Source organism: Vitis vinifera, chromosome 18 (genome assembly GCF_030704535.1).
Source record: "Vitis vinifera cultivar Pinot Noir 40024 chromosome 18, ASM3070453v1".
Lineage (NCBI taxonomy): Eukaryota > Viridiplantae > Streptophyta > Magnoliopsida > Vitales > Vitaceae > Vitis > Vitis vinifera.
Window position 1 is genome coordinate 3046298 of NC_081822.1, and position 23865 is coordinate 3070162.

Sequence of the window (23865 nt, forward strand, 5' to 3'; positions counted from 1 at the left end):
ACAAGGTCCAACACAAGCTTTAGCCCAAAACATTTAAACTCAATGGAACCCTTCCACTGTTCGGTTCATTTAGAACCGTCTGGTTCCATCGGGTCACCGGTTCGACCGCTAGTTTAGGAGGTTCGATACCAGTTCATAACTTAAACGGTTTAATAGAGCAAACTGGACCGGAAATGCAACTGGTCGACGGTTGAAACGGTTGGACCGACAGGTCCGATCCGGTTTTTAAAACATTGATATAAACCTATCTGGTCTTTCAATATTAGTGAACAAACTTAATTGAGAATTTAGTAGCTAATTTTTCCATGAGTCTACATAAACCTATGTCGTCTTTCAATATCAAAGAATAGAATTAGAAGGTGTGATTCCTTGAGAACCTCCATATGATTGCCAAGGATCTTTTTTTTTTCCACCTAAGTGTGATTGCTATTCTTCTTCTTGTTTAATCATAAACATAAGGCATCTTTTCTTTCCTTTTCTTCTGTTCTTTTTATCTTTCATCTCATTATACAACAAAAAAAAAAACCTTCTATGGTGTTGGAAATCCAATGATCCTGCATCAGAAACCTGGCTAGAAGATTGTTGTCCTACCATCTACAAACTCACCTCCAACAAAAGCAGCTTTAGGTGATGGTCAAGGTAGGGTCATCAGATTCATTACTTTCATTGGACATTTCATGAGATAGAGATGAAGACCTTAAGCAGTTTTATCAGCATATTCATGCAATATCTATATGGGGAATTGATAAGGATTTTCAGTGCAGAAGGTTTTAGGAATGGGCACTCTTCTGTAACCTCATTCTTCATATCCTCCTTTTTTAATGCCTCAATAAGTTCCCAGAAAAAAAATTTGGATTTGAAGCACCCTTTTGAGGGTATGCTTCTTTGCATGGGAAGTTGTGTGTGAGGGATCCTTATGCTTGATCAACATGAAATGGAGCTGGTTTTCACCAGATAGATATAGTTTATGCAAGGTCAAGGAGGAATCAATGGATTGTATCCTAATTTGTTGTGCCGAAGCTCATAATGGCCAAGTAACTTGTTCTTGCTTCACTTGGTCTTTAAAAGATATTCCATAACTTTGTCAAAGAGGTGCTCTTAGTTTGGCATGTAGCAAGGGAATGGGTAAAAAGCATAAGAGTGCATGGAGAATGGCCCTTCCTCTCATTAAATCTGTCACAGAGAGATGTCCTTTTTAAATATTCTTTTATTGCACTAATAATTTTTGCGATTTTGACCTATCTTTTTGGGACATCAATGAGGGATTGGATAAGGCTAGGTTGTATGGTTCTTTTTCTCTCTAGATTGGGTTCTCTCTGGTTCAGTTAAGGAAACTCTCCTTGGATGGCATGGAGCGTTTGTGGGGAAAAACCGTAAAAAGGTGTGACAAATGACCCCCTTATGTATATTTTGGTCAGTCTGGAAGGAAAGAAATTTGTTGGTTTTTGGGAATGAGGTGCTTTCACTCCAAAGGCTAAAACATTTTTTTGCATGTAATCTTTGATCTTGGGTTAGGGTGTTTATAGTTTTGAGCCCTTTTTCTCTTGTTAGCTTTTTTGAGTGGCAAGGCTCTAAGTAAGGGTAGGGGTTGTTGTTTCTTTCCCCTTCCTTAATTTCGAGTCTGTGGGCTGCTTTTGTATACTCCCTGTATACCTAGAGGGCACTAGTTTGGTGTTTCCTCTTTCTGTTTATTATAATTCTCTTTACCTATCAAAAAAAAAATGGTCCTTTTTCTCTCCCTTTTTTATCAGATTTTTCTGTTCTCTTTTAAGGATGGTGTCTTTGCTCATCCATTGGCACTTACTTTTTTTGATAGGCAAAAGAGCAAAAGATACCAAAGTGCACTTGGCTTGTACATTTTTTTTGTTAGGCATACCTAGTGTCTTATTTCCTCCACTTTTAACAAAAAAAAAAGTTTAAAAAATCAATAATGCATAACTTAAAATTAGAGAGCATCCCAAGATGTTTGTTCAATGGATTTTAGGACTGATTGAAAAAAATCTGGCACAGCAACCAGTTGAGCCCACCCACTCCTAAACAGAGAAGAACTCATGATGTAGGAAAGAAGCTCCTAACATGTTCTACTAAACTCGCATTCTCTACACATGCCTACAGCTAAAACTTTAAATGCTACAATGAGTGGATCAGGTTCCTCTCAGAAGTACCAGTGATGTGTTGACAATTTCTTTTAAGGACTTGGGGAGCACTATTAGAGGAAAAGTTCAATGGCAAATAGCCGGTCCTACACTGATTTGAAGAGTATGACAAGAGAGAAACGTGATGATATTTGAGGAAAAGTGGAGGACTTTAGAGATGATATAGGATCTAATCATATATTTGTTCATCTTTTTGGGCCACTACTACTACTACGGCTTTTCAAGGGCATTTTAATAATTTTGTTGGGAAATCATTACAAATGAAGTAATGGGCTTCTTTGCAGAGTTTCACAATTTGGGTTTTTTTCAAAAGAAGCTTAAAAACGACTTTTATTGTGCTTATTCCTAAAAAAGGGGTGTTGATTTGAAACTTCTGCCCTATCAATTTGGTGGAGGGGCTTTATAAGCTCCTAGATAAATTTTTGGCTAACAAATCGAAAATAGTGATGGAAAAGTGATGTTGAATTAAGATTTGAAACAAGTCAATGGTGTTTTTTTTTTTTTTTTGTTGAATCAAAGCCAAAATATTTGACTTTTTCTATTCAGCTAAAAAGTAACCTATTGATATCAACCAATATGACTAAATTGAACCTATTGATGACAAGTTCACTTTAAATATGTTGGTTGATATCAACAAATTATTTTAGCAGAATAGAAAAAGTCAAATATTTTGGCTTTGTCTATTTAGTCAAAAAAACAAACACCACCTTCAACTTTATCAATTTGATGGAGGGGCCTTATAAGCTCCAAACTAAAGTTTTGGCTAACGAACTAAAAAAAGTGATGGAAAAGTGGTGCCAGAATCCCAACATGCATTTGTTGAGAGTAGACAAGTTTTGGACGCAATCCTTGTGGCAAATGAAGTCAATGACTCAACTAAAAGGCTCAAAGAATGGGGTAATATGAAATATGGATATTGAAAAGGCTTATGATCATGTGCCTTAGGGTTTCTTATTAGCAATTATGGAAAAAATGAGTTTTGGTGCTAAGAAGGTAAGATGGATGAAGTGGTGAATCCCCAATGGGTTTCTTCCAAAGTTCTATAAACCCAAGACAAAGTGACTCTCTTTCCCCTTTTCTTTTCATTGTGGCAATGGAGGCACTTTCCTGTATTTTGAAAAGGGCTAAGAAAGAGGGCTTTCTAAAGGGATTCTTGGCCGGCGAGAGAAGAAGTGCGGGTGTGGAAGTGTCGCATCTCTTATTTGTCGATGACACCTTGATTCTATGCAATTTAGTAAGGAGCATTTGGAGTTTTTGAGTAAGGTTTTCATGTGGTTTGAGGCAATATCAAGCTTAAAAATCAATTTGGATAAAAGCAAGTTGATCTCAATGGTAAAGATTTCTGAGGATCTGGCTAAAGCATTAGGCGTAAAGTTGGTTATCTCCCATCCTCCTATTTGGGCCTCCCATTGGGAGCTTCTTGAAATCATTGCAAGTTTGGGATGTAATGGAGGAAATATTTCATAAATAGTTTGTTATGTGGAAGTGTCATTACTTATCAAAAGGAAGGAAATTGACTTTGGTAAAGAGCACTCTATCTAGCTTACCAATCTATCACATGTCTTTATTTGTTATCCCTCAAAAGGTGAGTTTAAAATTGGAGAAGATCCATAGGAACTTCCTTTGCAAGGAAGGAAAGCTACAAAGTAGGCCTCATCTAGTAAATTGGTCAATTATTGTCTACATGAAAAAAAAAAGAGGGCTTGGGCATTAGAAATTTGTCTACTCTAAACCTTCTTAGAAAATGGTGTTGGATATTTACATCTGAGAATGAGTTCCTCTAGAAAAAGGTTATAGGGAAGTATGAGGAGGAAGAGGGGGGTTGGTGTTTTGGATTTTTAAAGGAAGGTTATAGTGTGGAGCTTTAAAAGGCTATCGAGAATGGGTGGGAAGAGTTTGATAGAAGGGTTGAATTTAGGGTGGGAAATGATAGGAGGATAAGACTTTGGAAGGACGGGTGGAATGGTAAGGATTCCCTGGAAGAGGCTTTCCTAGAGTTATTCTCTTTAGCCTCTACTAAAGATGCCTAGGTAGACCATTTATGAGATCAATTAAGGGAAGGTGGTTGTTGGAATCCAATGTTTACAAGACAAATTAATGACTAGGAGTCGGGAGAGATGGTGGCCTTTTCCAAAAGTTGTAAGGGCAAGTGATTAGAAGAGAGGTTAAGGATGTCATGGTTTTGTGGGTTTCAAAGGAAGGCAATTTTACAACTAAATCCTTTTTTTTTTTTTTTGATCGAAAACAAAAAATATATTAGAAAAGGAAAAAATACAAGAAAATGATGAGAGGTCAAACGCTTCTAACAAAAAGCCACACAAAAGAATTAAATCCTTTTACTCTTCCTTAAAAAATTGTAGATTGAAGGCGTTTCCATCAGGTATTGTGTGGAACCCTTGGGTCCCGATGAAAGTTAGTTCTCTTACTTGGGAAGTTGTATGATAAAGAATTTTGACTTTGGACCAGCTCAAAAGGAGGGGTTAGAGACTATAGAGTAAGGGTTATTTGTGCAAAAGAGGGAAAGAATCAACAAATCATATCTTTTTTCATTGTTCTAAAGCAACCAGCTATGACAACTAATTTTTGCTCTGTTTAGTGTTCAATACCTCAGTCAATGATATCATTTTTAACTAGCATGGAGCTTTTGTGGGGAGAAAAGGAAAAAAGCTTGGAGAGCAACTCCTTTGTACTTATATTGGACCTTATGAAAAGAGAAAAATAGAAAAGCCTTCGAAATTTTTGAAATAGTGAACCAAGCAATTAAACAATGTTGTGGTAGGCACTTATAATGTAATTGCTTTTACCGATCAAAGAAAGGGCATTTCTCTCAATATATTAAGATTCAGGCATTTTTCTCAACATATCGAGCATAGTTTTAAAAACCGGACCGGACCAGCCGGTCCGACCGATCCAACCACCGACCGGTCATGGTTTTGGTCCAGTCCCGTTAGACCAGGTGAACCGACGGTCCGACCGACGAACCGGCCAATTCTCTCCGAACGGGATGGTTCAACCTTTTTTTTTGTTTTTTACAACATCAAACATTTTGATGACCCCAAACAAACCCACCCCCGTGACGCCCCAGTTCCAGCAGCAGGTCGGCGGCTCGCATGCCGCCAATAAGTCCATCTTGTCAATTGCCCATAGAAGGTTGGGGCAATGTTGTGAATTCTTTCCAGATGATTTTCGCAAGAGAATCTTCGAATACGCAGGTTCCAAACTCCCAACGGCCAGCACCAGCAATCTGTACTGCGGTGCCCCAACTCCAGCAGCAGGCTGGCAAGCTACCTACTGCCTATCGCCTACGAGCCCCTTCCCCCCACGCATAGAGAAAAGTTAATCTTAAACTCCACCCGTCGAACCAACTCCACTCTTTGCCCCAGCCCCCCGAACCAGCTCCACCCATCGGCGGCACACCTTTCTGTTGTCGACAAGCAAAAACTAAAATCTTAAACTCCCATTTTTTAAATTAAAAAAAAAATGTAATTTTTATGTTTTATTTTAATGTCTTAATTTTTTGTTGATTATAATTTTAATGTTATGTTTAATATTTAACTTTTATAATTTTTTTCTCTTTTTTTTATTTATTGCACATTGAAATTTCAATTTATTGAAATTTTTGTTGATTTTCAAATGAAATTCTAATTTTTAAATTTTAAATAAATATTTGATTTGATAGTAAATTTCTCATTTTGAAAAAAAAAATTGTAACAAATTTCAAAATTTTTAATTCTTTGATTTTTTTTAATCATTGATGACTTGATTCTCTAAATTAATGTGGGGTTTTTATAAATTGTTGATGATTTGAATTATTTTTAAAATTAAATTGTTAATGACTTGATTCTTTAATTTTATAATTAAAATTGTGATTTTTGTTTACAATTTGATAAAGAAATAAAAAAATAAAAAAACTCAACAAACAAAGTAGATATTATCAAAATTTACATGGAACTTATTATTTTTATTTATTATTTTTTTTTAATTTTAATAATATATAAAATATATATATTTATGACGTCATCAGTTCGATCACCGGTTCGACCAGTGAACCGTGAACCAGTAACTTTTTCAATTCAATGACCGGTCCGGTTCTAAAAACATTGATATCGAGTCAATTTGATGTCATTACAACACACTTCTTTTCCATTTTTTTGTTCAAGTTTTGGTATTAAGGAAGGATTTCTCATCCTTCTCTTGCAATTTCATATTTTTAATATATATATATACACACACTTTTGTTTATGATCAAAGAAGTTCAAAATAAATAAATAAAACTTCAAATGCTCCAGAAAAATTAGTTGGATTTCCAGCCTTATAACCTTATTGTCTACCATCCAATGTGTAATCCAATCAATGCCTAAAATAACTTATATTCCATTCAAGCATTTTTCTTTCTTTTTTTTTCCTTTTTTTTTTTTTTTTTTTGTGGATGGGTAAATAAAAAGAAATTTATAAAAAGCGCACTAAAGTATAGAAGTTGCGTAAAATAGGCACCAAAAGGCACAACCCAAAAAAGAGACAATATATTCCATTCAAGCACTAGAATTTCCCTACACCAATTGAAGAAATCCTATTAATTGATTAGCAAATGAAACATATAAAAGTTTTATTTCCACCAACATTAATTTTGATTTTAACAAGTTGACAATAAAAGGGGCAGGAGGACAAAAAATTAAAACCATGATAGAATTCGCAAAAAAACACTAGTAGAAGAAGATATGTTTTTTCAAACTTTGCTAGGAATCACTATCATTGATTCACCATTAGCAATGTAGTCATAAGACATGCTTCTAGTGCATCTTATTTACAAGATGGAGTTAGATGGCATAAACACGGATACAAATACTTTTTTTTATAGGTAAGAGCAATTGTATTAAAAGCACCCAAAGTATACACGATATATACAAGGCCATGGATACAAACACTATGGTATAGTTGATTAAAAAACAGTGTCATGGAAAAATATAAGCACAAGTTTGACAAAGCATTACTAATTGGCATTTCTAGAGAAATTTCTTTGGCTTTAGACCAAAAAACTACATATTTTGCATGAGTATAGATGAAGTGCATGGCTTTGATGTGCTATGGAAACACCAACAAAAAGAAATTTTTATAAAATAAGATGCAAAGACTACATGAATGAAGCAATAAATTATACATTGTGAGATGACTTGCATTCTTATTCTACTACATCAATGCTAATTTGGTTAAGTTCCTATCTTATTTAGGAATCCTTTAAATAAAAGTTTCTTGTAAGAGAGAACTTATTGTGACATTTTATGATAGAAATAGGATCCTTAAAGAGATAGACTCTTAGTACAGAGTTGACTTTAAAATCTCTATATTTGTGTTAGCTGGTGGAAGTCTAGAGAACTAGGAAAGGGAAAGAGAAAAGTAAAAGTGGTGAGAATTAGTGGTGAGCTATGCAGATTTTTCTGTTGTTTCCATGTCCTAAATTTGTATAATATCAAAAAGGTAATTTTAATCCTTTTCAACAAGTGCAAGCCATGTATAACACATGTTTAGGCGCTTGACATGGAAGGTAAAGCACAAAAAAAGTGAAGGTGGCCTAAGGTTGAGTTTGCAAAAAGTCATGAAACTAGGAGGATTTTAAACAAGGATTTGTTATAACACAGATTTTTATTTAACTAAAATTTTTTCAAATGTCATAATAATCCTATCCTTAATGAAAGCGTTTTAAAATATAATTCCCAAACATAAAATTCAATCACACGTTCTAATTACTTCTTTTACTACTAAAAAGTTAAACATCCTCCCAAACAAGGGTATAGTATATAAAATGTCTCAATATTTCCCATACATTTTTTCTATTGTTTGCATGTCCTAAATTTGTGTAATATTACAAAAGTGATTTTAATATTCTCAACACATGCAAGCCATGTACAACATGCTTGGGAGCTTTACACGAAGGGTAAAGCACAAAGGCACTGAAATGCGCTTTTGAATATGTGCTTGGAACCCTTGTTTCTTAAGGAATTTCCAAGGCTGCAAATTGGATTGTATTGAAGCTCTCCTTTTGTGTTTGCAGGATAAATCAATTTGTAGGAAGGTAGATGATAGGGCAATATCGAAGGCCATGAAAGGAGGCAAGTTTCAGTTAACTCTTTCTATTATGGGATGGTTCAAAGGGGTTTAGAATCTTCCCCAACAACACTTATTTGGAATTCTTGGGCTCAAACAAAAGTGAGCTTTTTCGTTTGGGATGACACTTGGAAAGGGATTATAACTACGGATAACTTGAAGAAAAGAGGTTAGACATTGGTGCACAAATGTTTTCTATGCAAAGGCAAGGAGGAATCTTGTAACCGCATCCTTCTTCATTGCTCTAAGGCAAGTGTGTTATGGCAATTGGTCTTCTACTTGTTTGGAGTGGTTTGGCTGTTGCATGCCTCAATCAAAGAAATGTTTCAAAGTTAGCACAATCATTTCATTGAGTAGAATGTCGCTCCTCTTTGTTTGTTTTGGACTATTTGGAAAGAGAGAAATAGATGGGCTTTTGATAATGTTAAGCTATCTAATCAGGAGCTAAAGTTCTCCTTTTTGTGTAACTTTTAAGAATGGACCAAAGGGGGTCTAGAGTTGAGTCTTTGTCTATGTTTGATTTTATCAATTGGTTAGGTTGCCAATAAGAGGAGGATCTTCTTGTTTTTTGCTTAGAAGTGTACTTGTATACTTCTTATGTACTTCGTGCAGTTATCAATAAAAAATGTGAACAATGAAAGGGGGTGCCAAATTCATTAGATGCCTTGCTCTTCAAGGCCTTTTCAAGAATGGGAACTAGAGAAGATGAATTGTTTATAAGGTGAAACTCTAGAAGAAAGGACCAATAGATCAATTTGGAGGGATCATAGAGAAGAAGCATTTCCAAAAGTTTTATTACATTTCCTTAACTACCCAAGTCTTATATTTTCCTACAATGGAGGTCTAGGGATCAAATGCTCTTTTAAGAGAATAAATACTTGTTTTTTTTTGTTCGGGAAGCTGTATAGGAGAAGATTCCTTTTTTCTTTGCTTTTTTGCCTTTTGTTTTCCCTTTCAAATGGGCAAGAAGTAGGGTAAAGATTTGAAACAACATGGAATCCCAAATATATCAATTTTAACATGTCTAGGCCACAACTGACACATTATCTCATGCTTGGATGGGATGAGGGAGCACAACAACAAGGAAGATAGGGTGCTTTGGACAAAGACTAAGAATAGAAAGTTTACTATGAAGTCACTCTATATGGCTTTGGAGTTGGGAACATCAATCTCTTTTCCTTGGAGCAACATATGGAAGTCGTGGATGCATCCTAGAGTCAGTTTCTTTGCTTAGGAGGCGACTCAAGGAAAAGCCTTAACATTGGATCAAGTCCACAAAAAGGGGTGGTCTTTGGCAAATAAATGTTTTTGTGTCATATCGAGGAAGAATCTATAGACCATCTCCTTGTCCATTGTGTAAAGACAAGAGTCTTGTGGGAGTTGTTTTTTGCCCTTTTTAGGGTGTCTTAGGTGCTACCATCACCGGTTAAAGAAACTTTATTAGGGTGGCAAGGTTCGTTTGTGGACAAGAAGCTCAAGAAGGTGTGAAAAGTGGGACCATTATGCTTGTTTTGGATAGTTTGGAAGGCAAGAAATAGAATTGCCTTTGATGGGGAAAAGCTCTCAATCCAAAATCTAAAAAATTCTTTTGTTTGTTGTCTTTGGTCGGAAACAAAGGGGTGTATAGATGATGTTCCTCTAACTCTTTTTAGCTTTCTAGATTGGTTGGGCCTTTTGGTGAGGGTGGGTTGGTTTTGTTCCTTTTATTTTGTAACTTTGGCTTATTGTGGTGTTGGTTGGTGGTAGCTATATATGTTTTGTATACCATGGGTTGCTTTTTTGGCAGCCCTTTTTAATATATTATTATTTTTATCTATCCAAAAAATATTATCTCATTTAGAAGTTTTAATGCTTTTCAGTTGCTCGATTTTTTGCTTTCAAAAGAAAGAAAGGTGCTTCCTAATTGTCATTTTGATGCTCAGCAAGTGATACTATTTCAAAAGGAAACAAGATCAATGATAGGCAATAAAAGTCTACTAGAAGTTTCATGCTATCAAAGAAACTTGAGAACAAGTTCAAAAACAACTAGTTTGCCACAAAAGGCATATCAGCATGGTGTCCTAAACAAGAAAAGGAATAGCATTTGGAAGCATATCAAACAACCTTTTTTTCCTGACAATTCAAATAATTGAAATAACAAGCACACTATCAAACATACAGTAATATCTAAATCTTTTATTTGAGTGGAAAATAAGGAAATTCGAGAGCTAAATGTAAAGAGAAAATGAGGAACTTTACCTTGCAACAGAGAAGAAAGTATTGAACATTTCAAGCACTAAAATATCACAGTTGATGTCCAGCATTAGCATGCAAAAGTTGTATTTAGCAAAAGTCTCTAGAATTTTAACCCTCCTCGAGAAATATGGGCTTGTGGTATTAGCTAGCTCAGCAAACATGCTAACAAAAAGTTCAAAAATTTCCTGTACCAAAATCCAAAGAACAAAGAATTTGTATGAATTATGTTTATGATTAAACAAGAAGAATTTGAAACAGGTCAGAGAGAGTCTTAGGGGCCCCGTTGGGAAAAAAAATTTCTTTATGAATTTTAATGAGCTTGTTACCCGCAATTCTTTATCATCAAAAGGTGGTTCTGGTGCCATGACTCGAATGATTTCACTGCAACAGATTGCCACTAGAAGTTTAACGTCTTTATCTTTATTATGAAGCAAACCATGCTTAACAAATGATCCACTCAGAGGCTTTATGGCGGGTTCTAATGAAGACTTCTGCTCTAATTCCAACAAAGCACTTGCAGCTTGCTGCAAAAAATGAAATAGCAAGTAATGTAATAATGTTCGTCCAACAAACTCCAACGTTTTAAAATATCAAACAGACTAATTACACTTTATGATAAAGGGACTCAATCCGTAATATTATTTACCATTGTCAATCACCAACAAAGCATTATCCTAGCTAAATTGGGGAAGGATACTTTTTTCAACACGACACTCATATTTAAGAAATATGACTGCTGTGTTTAACATTGAGGCAACACAATTATTTACCAATCCATTGGTCCATTATTAACATCGCCGAGTCAATTTGTTGTGGGGCAATCAGCACCCCGAGGTTTGAGTCCCCATGGAGAGTCCTAAGGGTTTGGCCATGGAAGGTTCCTTGGTTATCAAAAATAATGATAATAATAATTAGGCTTCACTTAGTTGCTGAGAAAGTCTTGGAAAAAGATAAATTAAGGTTCTATTTAAATCATTGAAAGTGTGAAGGATACGTACAAAGGTAAAAAGTGAAAGAAAGTAAGAAATGGAAGAAAATACAAAATAAATTTAAGCTCCATAAATTTTTCTCTAGTCCTTCCCCATTTTTATTCCTTTGTATATGAAGAATGAATGATAGTAGAACCTCATTCAATATGAGCAACAGTGGAAGGGTGAAGTTTTGAAAGGACAAATGAAATGGTGATTCATCTCTAAGAGGGTACGTCCTCTCTTTGCAATCCATAGTTGTGACAAAAGATGTTAGGATGGCTGATGTGTGGGGTCAACAGGGTGAGGATGAACTTGCTTCTCAAGGAACTAAAGGGATGGGAAATGAAAAGGATCAAAGCCCTCTTTTGTGAGGCATTAAGGCAAGATTAGGAGTATGGATGAGGAAGACAAGATGGATTAGATGGATGTACAGAAAGGTAAATTTTCGATCAAGTATGTATACAATGTCCTTGCAAGGAAAGAGTGGAAAAGTTCCCAATGAGGGTTATTGGAATGTGATGGCTTCAACCAAAGTAAGGTTTTTTGAATGAGAAGCGTATTGGGAAAAGGTTTTGACATTGGATAGGCTACAAAGGAGGGGATGGTCTCTATTGAATTGATGTTTTATTCGTAAGGAAGATGAAGAGTTAGTAGATCACATCCTTTTGCATTTTTTGGAACTAACATATCATGCAATTTGGTGTTTTCCTTATTTGAGATTACTGGAGTGATGTCAAGTCCGGTAAAAAATCCATCTTGGGATGGCATGGTTCTTTTGTAGAAAATAAGCAAATGAAGATGTAGAGCGTTATGTTTTTCAGTCTTTATGGAAGGAGAGGAATTGGAGAGCATTTGAAAGCATAAAAATGTCTAATCAAACCCTTAAGTCCTATTTTCTTGACAATCTTCTATTATGGGTTAGGATGTATATAGATGGGATCTCCCCAGCTATAATAGATTTTATTAATTGGTTGGGGACTTCATGAATGGGCTTTTGTTTTTCTAAGCCACTTGCTTTTTTTATTTGCCTCTTGGCATGCTTTGTATACAACCTATGCACTTTGTTGCCTATTTTGTTAGGTGCTATTAATTTATTTTTTATTGCCTATCAAAAAAATAGAGAATGAATAATATAAAATACACAAAAAAAAAAATTGTAACTCCTTCCTATTTGTTTTTATTTCCTATTTTGGAGTCTAAACCAAGAATACACTTCAGAGTATCAAATAACTTTCAGCATTTGGAACCTGATGAAATGAAACCCTTGCTCAACTAAGACATAACCCAATGAAATGAAACCCTTGCTCAACTAAGACAGAACCCGATGAAATGAAACCTTCGCACAGATAAGACTAATGCAGCCATATGGCTATGTTGAATTGAGATATTCTTGAATAAATTAAACAAATTTGAAAAAAAAATGAAACTTCATCCCATTTGTTTTAATTTCTTTACTACTTTGGAGTCTAAGCCGATAATACACTTTAGAGTTTGGAATTACTCTCAGCATTTCGAATCTGGTGAACTGAAACCTTTGCCCAACTAAGATGGAACCTGATGAAATGGAACCTTCGCTCAACTAAGATTAATGCAGCCATACGGCTATGTTGAATTGAGATCTCCTTAAATAATAATAATAATAATAAATCAATAATCCTTTAAGAAATAAATACTAAAATATCACAGGGACTTGTACCCACTAAAATATCACAAAGACTTGTACAGATTTTTCTTCCCTGGACTTCCCTCTTGTTTTCTTTGATCAAACGCCGAATAAAGGGTTAGCCCAACCAATCGATAATAAATAGATACCACAAAGACTTCTAGCAATCTTTCTTCACTAGGCTTCCCTCATATTTTCTTTGATCAAACACCAAGCAATCAACAGAATTCCAAGAACTACAACCCATGTTCAAACTACCATAAAAATCTCTCCAAAACAGTTCACCAGCACTTTGGAAGCACTCTCTTGCCTTCGATTGCAAAAACAAAAATAAAACAAACAAATGCTTTAAGAATGGTAAAAGTGTTTCCCAGAAAACCGATCCAAACAAATATCCAGAAAAGGAAACATTCAAGAAAGCAGTGACTGTGAGTGGAAGAACGAAGAACATACTCGAAGAGACTTTATGAGAAAATCCTTGGTCGGACGAGATTGCTGATGGAGTCGACCGCCGATCTCGGCGACCAGTTTCGCCGCGTCGTCGGCCATCTGAAAACCTAGGTGGGTGAGGGTCACACAGGACAGAATAAAAAGGGGGCTTTGAGAGTGGAAGCTCCCGCCTTTGGAGCGCTTGTCTTTCACGCGCAAAATTTAGAACGTTGGATCCCAGTTTTGACGTCACTTGACTTTATACGCTACTACAGAAAGGAAAAAATGTGTCTCTCTTCGAATTACATTTTAACTTCCTTAATATGTTTTTTTCTTTTTTCTTTTTTTAAAGTGAGATTTAATTTAATAATATAAAAATATATATAAAAAAAAAAACAACTTAAATATTTTAAATTAATATTATCTTCATCTATTTAAAAATAATAAAATATATATACTTTTCAATTATTCCAAAAAATATTAATTTACTTCTCATGTCATCCAAATCAATTAGGGGTCTCCAAAAAGCCCGCGGCCCGCTTTAGGCCCGGCCCGGCCCGACGGGCTAAAGCCCGGCCCAAGCCCGGCCCGGCCCGTAGGCCCGCCTTTAATTTTTTTTTAAAAAATAATATACTATATTTTTATATATATATAACTAATTCATTTAATAAGCACAAAAGAAATGTAGCTCAGTTGGTTAGAGCCTTGAAATTTAAGCTTGAGGGGAGGGGTTCGAATCCCCCCCTCTTCCTTCCTTTATTTAAAAGTCATTTTGGCTTATTTAAAAAAGCCCGCGACCCGGCCCGTTGACTTGGAGACCCTCTTAATCAATTGACAACCAAACTCCTCTATATAAATATTTATTATATTTTTAGATATTTTATTATTACTATTATTATTTAGGAATTTAGATTTTTTTTCTCTATAAACATTATAAAGTAAGAATTTGAAAAAAATATATTATAATATTAATAAGTTAAAAATAAAATTGTATTTATTATATAATATTAATAATTATTTAATATAATAACGAATAAAATTTATTATAAGAATTTTTCGATTATAAAATATTTTACTATAACGGTATATACGAATAAATAAATATTGTATATTAATCATAATAAAAATAATTATATATTATTAATTTTATTATTTATTATTTAATAAACAACCTTATTACTTTTTGAATTAGTAATTACGATTAAATATAATTTGTTTGACAATATTCCATCTTAAAATTCTATAATATATATATTAATCATGTTTAAATATGATTTTTTTTTTTTTCACAATATTTCCTAAACTTTTAGGAAACTAAAATAAAAATATTATAAAGGTGTTTGTTTTTAAATAATAAAAAAATCTCAAATAATAAGATATCTAAAAAGAATTAAAACATTTATATAGATGAATCTAATTGTCAACTCATTTGAATAACATGATAAGTAAAATGACATTTTTTTAAATAATTTGATGGCTCGTTAAAAAGTGTATATATTTCAAATTGTTTTTAAATATATAAAGATAATACTAATTTTAAATATTAGATGTTATTTTTATTATATATTTTTTTATTGATGAATAAAATCTCACTTTTTTTTATGAGATACGAATCATATTACATAAATCCTATGTGCAATCTTCTATAAAAATAGGTATGGGTAAAAATTATTTAATTAAAACATAAATTTTATAAAGTGATTTGATTTTCAAACTAGTGCGTTGTATTCACATGAATATCCACATTGTAAAATTATAGTTAGTAACCACGGTTTTTAATTTTTTTTCAATTTCGGTTTTAAACTTAAATTTAAAGTATTGGAAACTAATTACTTACCACAGTTTTTGTGACAAAAGTCATGGAAAAAAACATTCAAGCCCTATGCACATCCAAATGATTAACCTAAATTAATTTAAAAATTATTTTGGTTGAAGGTTTAATTTATTTGTTTTTTTTTTTTTTGATATGCTATTTTCAATCAAAACTCAAAAGTATGAGTTGTTGAAGCCTTGCGTCATAGGGATCCTCGCGGCTGCCAAATGGACGTTTGCCTTCAACCGATGATGGTTCTTGCCTTAGTTAACTCTACAAAAGATGTTCGGATAGGATGTCTGGACACACCCTCCTATGGTTTTGTCAATCATTACTCTGATGATCAATTTGCTATTTTTCCCGAGTCAGAAAAGCTTACCTCTTCTTTGGGCGAGGACCCCTTTTTATAGTGTCAGAAGTTCTTATGCCTCCCTTTAATGATTGGACGATTTTTTGACTTGTCATGATGACCCTGAAGTGATGGCAGAATCATCATCATTCTGCAAGCGGCTATCAGAAATTGTGGGAGATGACTTGCCATCATTTCTGTTATTTCGCTTTACAGGCGGTGGAATGTGGGTTGTGACAAGTTATCTGAGGTGACTTAGCATGACCTGCGTTTTACGGCCAATGATCCGGACAACGTATCCGGATAAGGGATAGTACTATCTGGGTAAAGGATTTGAGAGTGTTGTGTGCCCCCTTAAGGGGATCCGGGTAGAGAGTTGGCGTGGGGGAATGCTACGCGGGGTTGCCACGTGGGCGTCTGGGGGGTTCCCTACACGAGTGTCAACCAAAAGGTGTAAGATTTGTTATAATGCCATGTCATATGCCAATACCGTAAATGGGAAGGTAACAAAACTAACGGATTAATATAAACATTATTTGAAATAATTTTTCATTTTTTGATTTTGAAATCAAAATTATAATGTTTAACGGGTGTGATATCCATATTATAAAAGGTTTATTAAGAAAAAAAAAAAGACCTGTTACATTAGTAAAAATAAATATAATAAAAAAAACCAACATTTTCATTACTTTAATATTAAATTATACGTGTTTTAAATTGGTTCGATTTTCTTTCAAAAATGATTAGAGACAAGTCAAAACAAACACGCCTTACCAGTTAGGCATGCCACGAGTACCGAAAGATGAGAGCTTCGAGGGGAGGTCCAATTACTCGTACTGGAACCTTGGCCCAAATGTAAAACAGTAAAACTGGGCCTAAATATAGGTGGGTTTCGAGGGGGATATTCCCGCCTCAGGAGGCCGTGTGAGTTACGCGCAAGATTTGCAACTCGGAATAAGCTTTCTGACAGAAGAAGGAAATTATCATAGTATTTATTTTTATTTAATAATATTAAAAAAAAATATATTTTGAAATAAGATTTTATTTAGAAACCAAATATTAAAATAAAATTTTAACTTATTTCTTGTTGTAATAACGATAATTTTAAAATATTATATATTTTTATAGTTACTTTATTTTATTTTAATGGTAAAAAGTTTTTTTTTAGAGAATAAAAAACTATTTTTGAAAAATGTTAGATCGTTCACTTATTAGTCACTTCTTTGGTTTTATAAATAATAATTAATCAAAGAATTTAAGGGTCGTTGATGAAAACAATAATAGTAATTATGAAAAGTGAACAAAATTGGTGGTTTCCATTTTATAAACCCTTAAACCCAAACGGAAGTAAAAAATTTCAGGAATCAATTGGGAAAATGGAGTGGGGAAACAGAGTGATGAGTATTGCAGCGAGAGCAGCAAACAACAACACAGTCATCAACGTGCTCTTGGTAGGATCATTCGCGGCCTTAACCGTGAGATCAGTGAACCAACAAAGGAACATTGAAGCCCTAGAAGCAGAGAAGGAGTCGCTGGTCAAGACCAATAAGGCCCTCAAGAAGACCGTGTGGGATTGGAAACAGCAGCTCTTTGGCGAACCACAGCCCGTCCCTCTCGCTAGGCTCAAAGCCATTTACGGCGAAGCCCCACCTCTTCAAACTGGTTAGTCGCCCAACTCTCTCTGAATCCCCCTTATATATAAATATATATAGACTTCCATATTTGTAAGTGTCGAGGTTTGGGAATTTTGTTGGTTGTCAAGCGTGTTGCTGCATTTTCCCAGTTTATTCGAATCCATGAGCTGAGAATGGTGTAAGTACTTTATTTTCCGGGAAACAAACGCAGTCCCAAGGGTTCTTTGCCGACCACCTGATTTTGGATTATAAGTATGTTTTTTATTTTTATAACTCTTTGTAAGATGAAATAAGCATTTCCCAAAATTTGTAAGCTATTACCCAGATGGCTCACAAGCTCAACGAAGGCAAGATCAGCGTTATTCAAGCTTAGTCCTGGCGCCTTAGCTCATTGATTCGTTCGCTGAATAGCTTTGGTTTTAGGGAGAAGTCACTGACAATCCTACTGTAATGCTTAAAGAGTCATGTTCTTGTTGGTGTCTTAGTGTTTGCTCACTGACATCCTAGGGCTTGGAGGAATGTTGTCAGCTTCACAATAATATCATGTTTAAATAAAAATTCTCAAATTGATTTAGTGAAAAGGCTTATGAATTTTGGAATTCTCTTTTACTCTTTTTTTTTGGAGTTTTGTGCTAGTTGGGTGATATTGTTTTAAGAGAATCTCATTCTAGTTTGTGCCTCTCCTTCATGGTGGTGCCTGGTAATTGCAAAACATTTTATATCTCTCTCTGGAAATTAACAAGAAAAAACCTTTGATAGATAGCTGTGACTAGTCATATTGTTGCATACCTCTGCATGGTGGTTTGGTGTTTAAAGAAAAATTCCCAAATTGATTTTAGTAGAAATGCTACCGACTTTTGGAATTCCTTTTTACTCTTATTTTTAGGAATTTTGTGCTAGCTGGGTGATATCAGGTTAAAAGAATCTCATTGTGGTTTGTGCTTCTGCTTCATGATGGTGCCTGGTAGTTTGCAAAACCTTTGATATCTCTCTTAGGAAAATTAACAAGAAAACACAGCATTGTTTCCTGAAAAATGGATTTATTAGATTTTGAATCAGAAATTATGATACTTTAAAGAAGTTTTTTTTTCCAACCATTGTACTATGAAATTTCTTCATGTGTGGGGGTTAACCATTATGATAAACAATAAAGGTCTCTGTAGGCATTAACCAAGCCATTCCAATCTGGTTTTACATTTTTTTGGGCTTCTTGTTGTCAACAAATTGATCTTCACATGATTTGTTATTGGTGCAAACAAGGAGCCTGTCCCTGGATTGACTTATTTAGTAGACCAATCAGGTTATATAACCTTTGCTGTCTAGGATCGATGGAGTTGTTCCAGTTTAGTTAAGCCCAATTCTGTCCCTGGATTGACTTATTGAGTAGACAATCAAATTATATAACCTTTGCTATCCCGGATCGAAGGCGGGATTTTGGTTTGTTTATCTAGCCTAGCCCAATATTGATTGCTCCAAGTTTAAAATTGGATTTATGGTGCCAATTCGCAGTTATTTTTCACCGTATCTTCAATTTTTCTCACTTTTTTAATATGTTTGCATTTTTTGCTTATCAGAAGAAAAAAAAACACCATATCTTTTTTCTTATGTCTCGTTTTGGAGGTGAATCTTTACTTAACTGCCCAATGACATGGCCAATTCATAAGCTTTATAATATAAAGACTTCTTATCTGTAGGATGACATCCTATGAACATAGAAAAAACCTCTGTTACTACATGGCAATTTAGATGCTTGAGTAAAAACAATGCTGATGTCTGTACATGTCTTGTTGTGGATGTCAGAACAAAATCAGATGCCATAAGCATGTTGACTGCATACCATAAAACCCTTTTTTTGTTAAACCTCTGTGAAGACTGGTTGGCACTAGTGGCCCATCCATTTGTATGGGTGGGCCATCACACTTGGCAGGTTTTGGTGAGAAGTTCTGCAAATAACTTTCTAAATGTCTGCAAATATCGAGGATGGCCTCCCTCTTAACAGGTTTTGGAAGTTCTGCACAGACTTCCGTAGTGCTTGCTAATCTTTGGGACGGGCCTGCGGTGCAATTTTTTCCATCAGAACTTTTGAGAGTTTCACAAGGGTTATGTAGCTAGAATTGCAGATCCATGTATGTGATTTGTGTTTGCATACATATTTCATACATATTTCAATGCGTTTCTATGACAAAGTCTATGTTTCATTATGAAGATGAGAGAAACATTGTATATTCAATGTCCAAGGCTCATGACATTATAATTAAAAACCTTTGCGATTTCTTACAGCATCCCAGTTAATTTCTGACATACAGCAAAAGGAAAATTGAAAAATAGGTCAACTATTGATGAAGATTTTCTGTAGCTCTTTTAGAACTTAGCAATACTTGCTATTTTCCTTGATGTAAAAACCTGTCCTCACTGTGTGCCTTTGTAACTAAACTCAAGTGTAAAATGTTATTACTTACTACTCTATGGAGCAAAACAATGATATGAAATTAATAAGGTGATTCCTAGTGTCATGCATATGCATAGCATGCCATTCACTAGTGTACCGTAAGTAACTCTATTCTTTGTGATGGAATTCAGTGTTTTTAGCACCTTATTGGATGAGCTAGTACACATTGAACAAATGATATAGAAACGGGATACTCATTCACTATCATTTATGAACTCCTGATTGTATGGATCAGCTGTTGTCTAATTGCTTTTTACTCGTCTGGATGTAGCAGGAGATGCTGAGAAGGAAGATTCAAAATCATCTGTCCCTAAATTTATGGTCTGAACTTGCCTACTGTCAAATTGAATTTCTAATGAGCTAGAGTGCCCATCAGATGCCTCATTTAACCGGCATTCTGACCAGGAAATACATAGGGATGAGAACTTCTGTACTCTCTTTGTTCAATTAATAAAATTTCAAGTTCTTTGCAAATTTTTTTAAGGCAAGATTTAATTGCATACTGTAATTTTTGGAGGACAAGGGATATGAGGTATTGCTATTTTCTTCTTGTATTTTCTCCTCCATCTTTAGCATGGGATTCTAAAATTAAAATTGTCTGAGGGGGATTTTTCAACATGTAGCCGATGAGAAAAAACATGAGAAAACTCGACATTTTCAGATGAACTCTTTTTTGTGGTGGGTGAGCAAGCAGCATCCTGAGAAACATTCCCGAAGCGATGTGCCTCCAAATTAAAGGCTTGTTGAGAAACATTCCCAAAATGGCATGCTGGCTGTTATAACTTATCAAAATCAGGGTTATGTTGCTGTCTGGTGCGCATAATAGACCTTCCCAGGTTCTCGAGGAATATCTAAGAGTGAATTTGATTGACCCATGAAATTCATTCATTCCCACATTCTCATTCCTCTGTGAGCATGTTTGGTAGATGGGAGAGGGAATCAGACTTATTTTTATTTTTATTTCTTTTTCTATGAGAAAGCATTGGGTGATTCCAATTCTTGTGTTTTTTATATATGTGATTATTTATTTTTGTTTCAATGTTAGGTAACAACGGAAATGTGTATGACAAAATAAATAAATTGATAATAATACCTATACGAATTGCTTAAAATGTTTCTATTTTTCATTTCAAAATGACATCTTTTGAGAGGTTTTTTTTTTTTTTTTTTGCTAAATAATAAAAGAAGAAAGTAGATCACATATCTTTCTTTTTTTTATATATATATTTTTTTTGCTGCCCAATACCAATGTCCATAATCTTTAAATATGATATTCATTTGAGTTATTTGTATTCTTATATAATTCTTTTTTAACTTCTCTCTTTTTTTATTTTATTAAACAAGTCGATTTCAAATTAAACAACATTTTGTGCAAACAAATTATTAATGTTTAAATAATTTGAAACTCAAAAAGAAATTAAATTAATATTAACAAAAATAATGGAACTCAAAATTCATTTTGAATTGTTTTGCTAGTTTTTTTATTTATATGTAATTATGATTTTATGAAAAAAAAATTACCAAGTAAATAAACTAAAAAAACTGACAAAGTTTAATATGTTGGATCCAATGACAAGTTTAATAAATTTTAAAAATAATTTGAAATTCAATCAAATAAAGTAATAAATTTATGGACAACAAAATTGGGATTTGATGACTATTGTTTCTCTCATGCATAAAATCATATATATATATATATATATATATATATATATATTTCATTAAACAAATAGATTTCAAATCAGGTTGTTGATTATCCAATTTAAAAAATTTTAAAATAAATGGAAACTCAAATATGGGTCTAATTAATATCATATATTCATGGATAAAAATGGTGTATAATGACTTTAGTGTATGTCCTATTCACGTAATTAGATTTTTATATGTAATTATAGTTTTATGAAATTTTTTTACCAAGTAAATAAACTAAAAAAAAACCGACAAAGTTTAATATGTTGGATTCAATGACAAGTTTAATAAATTTTAAAAATAATTTGAAATTCAATCAAATAAAGTAATAAATTTTAGTGTATGTCTTATGCATGTAATCATTTTTTTTTTTATGTAATTATGATTTTATGAAATTTTTTTACATAGTAAATAAACTAAAAAAACCAACAAAGTTTAATATGTTGGATTCAATGACAAGTTTAATAAATTTTAAAAATAATTTGAAATTCAATCAAATAAAGTAATAGATGTATGTACAACAAAATTGGGATAGGATGACTCTATTGTTTTTCTCATTTATAAAATCATATATATATTTTTCATTAAACAAATAGATTTTAAATCAACAAAAAATTAATGTTGTTGATTATCCAATTTAATAAATTTTAAAATAAATGGAAACTCGAATATGAGTCTAATTAATATCATATATTCGTGGATAAAAATGGTGTATAATGATTTTAGTGTATGTCTTATGCACATAATTAGATTTTTTATATGTAATTATAATTTTATGAAATTTTTTTACCAAGTAAATAAACTAAAAAAAACCAACAAAGTTTAATATGTTGGATTCAATGACGAGTTTAATAAATTTTAAAAATAACTTGAAATTCAATCAAATAAAGTAATAAATATATGGACAACAAAATTAGGTTAGGATGACTCTATTGTTTTTCCCATGCATAAAATCATATATATATATTTTATTTATTTATTTATTTATTTATTTTTTCATTAAACAAATAGATTTCAAATCAACCAAAACTTAATGTTGGTGATTATCCGATTTAATAAATTTCAAAATAAATGGAAACTCAAATATGGGTCTAATTAATATCATATATTAATGAATAAAAATGGTATAAAATAACTTTAGTGTATGTCTTATGCACGTAATTAGATTTTTTATATGTAATTATAAATTTATTAGATTTTTTTACCAAGTAAATAAACTAAAAAAATGACAAAGTTTAATATGTTGGATTCAATGACAAGTTTAATAAAATTTGAAAATAATTTGAAATTTAATCAAATAAAGTAATAAATTTATGGACAACAAAATTGGGATAGGATGACTCTATTGTTTTTCCCATGCATAAAATCACACACACACATATATTTATATATACATATCATTCAACAAATAGATTTCAAATTAACCAAAATTTAATGTTGTTGATTACCCAATTTAATAAATTTTAAAATAAATGGAAACTCAAATATGAGTCTAATTAATATCATATATTCATTGATAAAAATTGTGTATAATGACTTTAGTGTATGTCTTATGCACATAATTAGATTTTTTATATGTAATTATAATTTTATGAAATTTTTTTACCAAGTAAATAAACTAAAAAAAAACCAACAAAGTTTAATATGTTGGATTCAATGACAAGTTTAATAAATTTTAAAAATAATTTGAAATTCAATCAAATAAAGTAATAAATATATGTACAACAAAATTAGGCTATGATGACTCTATTGTTTTTCCCATGCATAAAATCATATATATATATATATATATATATATATATATGTATGTATGTATATATTTCATTAAACAAATATATTTCAAATCAATAAAAACTTAATGTTGTTGATTGTCCAATTTAATAAATGTTAAAATAAATGGAAACTCAAATATGGGTCTAATTAATGTCATATATCCATAGATAAAAATGGTGTATAATGGCTTTATTATATGTCTTATGCACGTAATTAGGTTTTTTATATGTATTTATAATTTTATGAAATTTTTTTACCAAGTAAATAAACTAAAAAAAACCGACAAAGTTTAATATGTTGGATTCAATGACAAGTTTAATCAATTTTAAAAATAATTTGAAATTCAATCAAATAAAGTAATAGATCCATGGACAACAAAATTGGGATATGATGACTCTATTGTTTTTTCCATGCATAAAATCATATATATATATTTCATTAAACAAATAGATTTTAAGTCAACAAAAACTTAATGTTGGTAATTGTCCAATTTAATAAATTTCAAAATAAATGGGAACTCAAATATGGGTCTAATTAATATCATGTATCATTGATAAAAATGGTGTATAATGACTTTAGTATATGTCTTATGCACGTAATTA

The 23865-nt window shown here is 32.7% G+C and overlaps 2 protein-coding genes across 4 annotated transcripts in view; one reads left to right on the forward strand and one right to left on the reverse strand.

Moving 5' to 3' along the window:
- Positions 1 to 13780, reverse strand: part of LOC100255781 (sister chromatid cohesion protein PDS5 homolog B) — a 77045-nt gene extending 63265 nt beyond the window's left edge. For both annotated transcript variants that reach the window (XM_010665916.3, XM_010665917.3), the window contains exons 1-3: positions 13581 to 13780; positions 10820 to 11017; positions 10497 to 10678 (exon numbers count right to left, since the gene is read on the reverse strand). In XM_010665916.3, coding sequence (XP_010664218.1) covers positions 10497 to 10678; positions 10820 to 11017; positions 13581 to 13676 — 476 coding nt within the window. In that variant the 5' untranslated portion in view covers positions 13677 to 13780. The remainder of the gene's footprint in view (positions 1 to 10496; positions 10679 to 10819; positions 11018 to 13580) is intronic.
- A 3187-nt stretch (positions 13781 to 16967) lies between these two features.
- Positions 16968 to 20275, forward strand: LOC100260849 (uncharacterized). 2 transcript variants are annotated; one of them, XM_010665918.3, is made up of 2 exons: positions 16968 to 17380; positions 20073 to 20275. In XM_010665918.3, the coding sequence occupies exons 1-2, from the start codon at positions 16987 to 16989 to the stop codon at positions 20126 to 20128; spliced, it is 450 nt and encodes a 149-aa protein (XP_010664220.2). In that variant the 5' UTR covers positions 16968 to 16986; the 3' UTR covers positions 20129 to 20275. The 2 variants fall into 2 exon arrangements, with proteins under 2 accessions (XP_010664220.2, XP_002285852.1); XM_002285816.4 differs by having other exon boundaries at positions 17014 to 17380; positions 20076 to 20275.
- The last annotated feature ends 3590 nt before the right edge of the window (positions 20276 to 23865 follow it).

Excerpts from the sequence above, each read along its gene's own strand:
- LOC100260849 (XM_010665918.3), top strand. The coding sequence starts at position 16,987 with ATGAAAACAATAATAGTAATTATGAAAAGTGAACAAAATTGGTGGTTT. Across the intron at positions 17,381-20,072 it reads AGCCCCACCTCTTCAAACTG|CAGGAGATGCTGAGAAGGAA; the intron begins GTTAGTCGCCCA and ends GTCTGGATGTAG.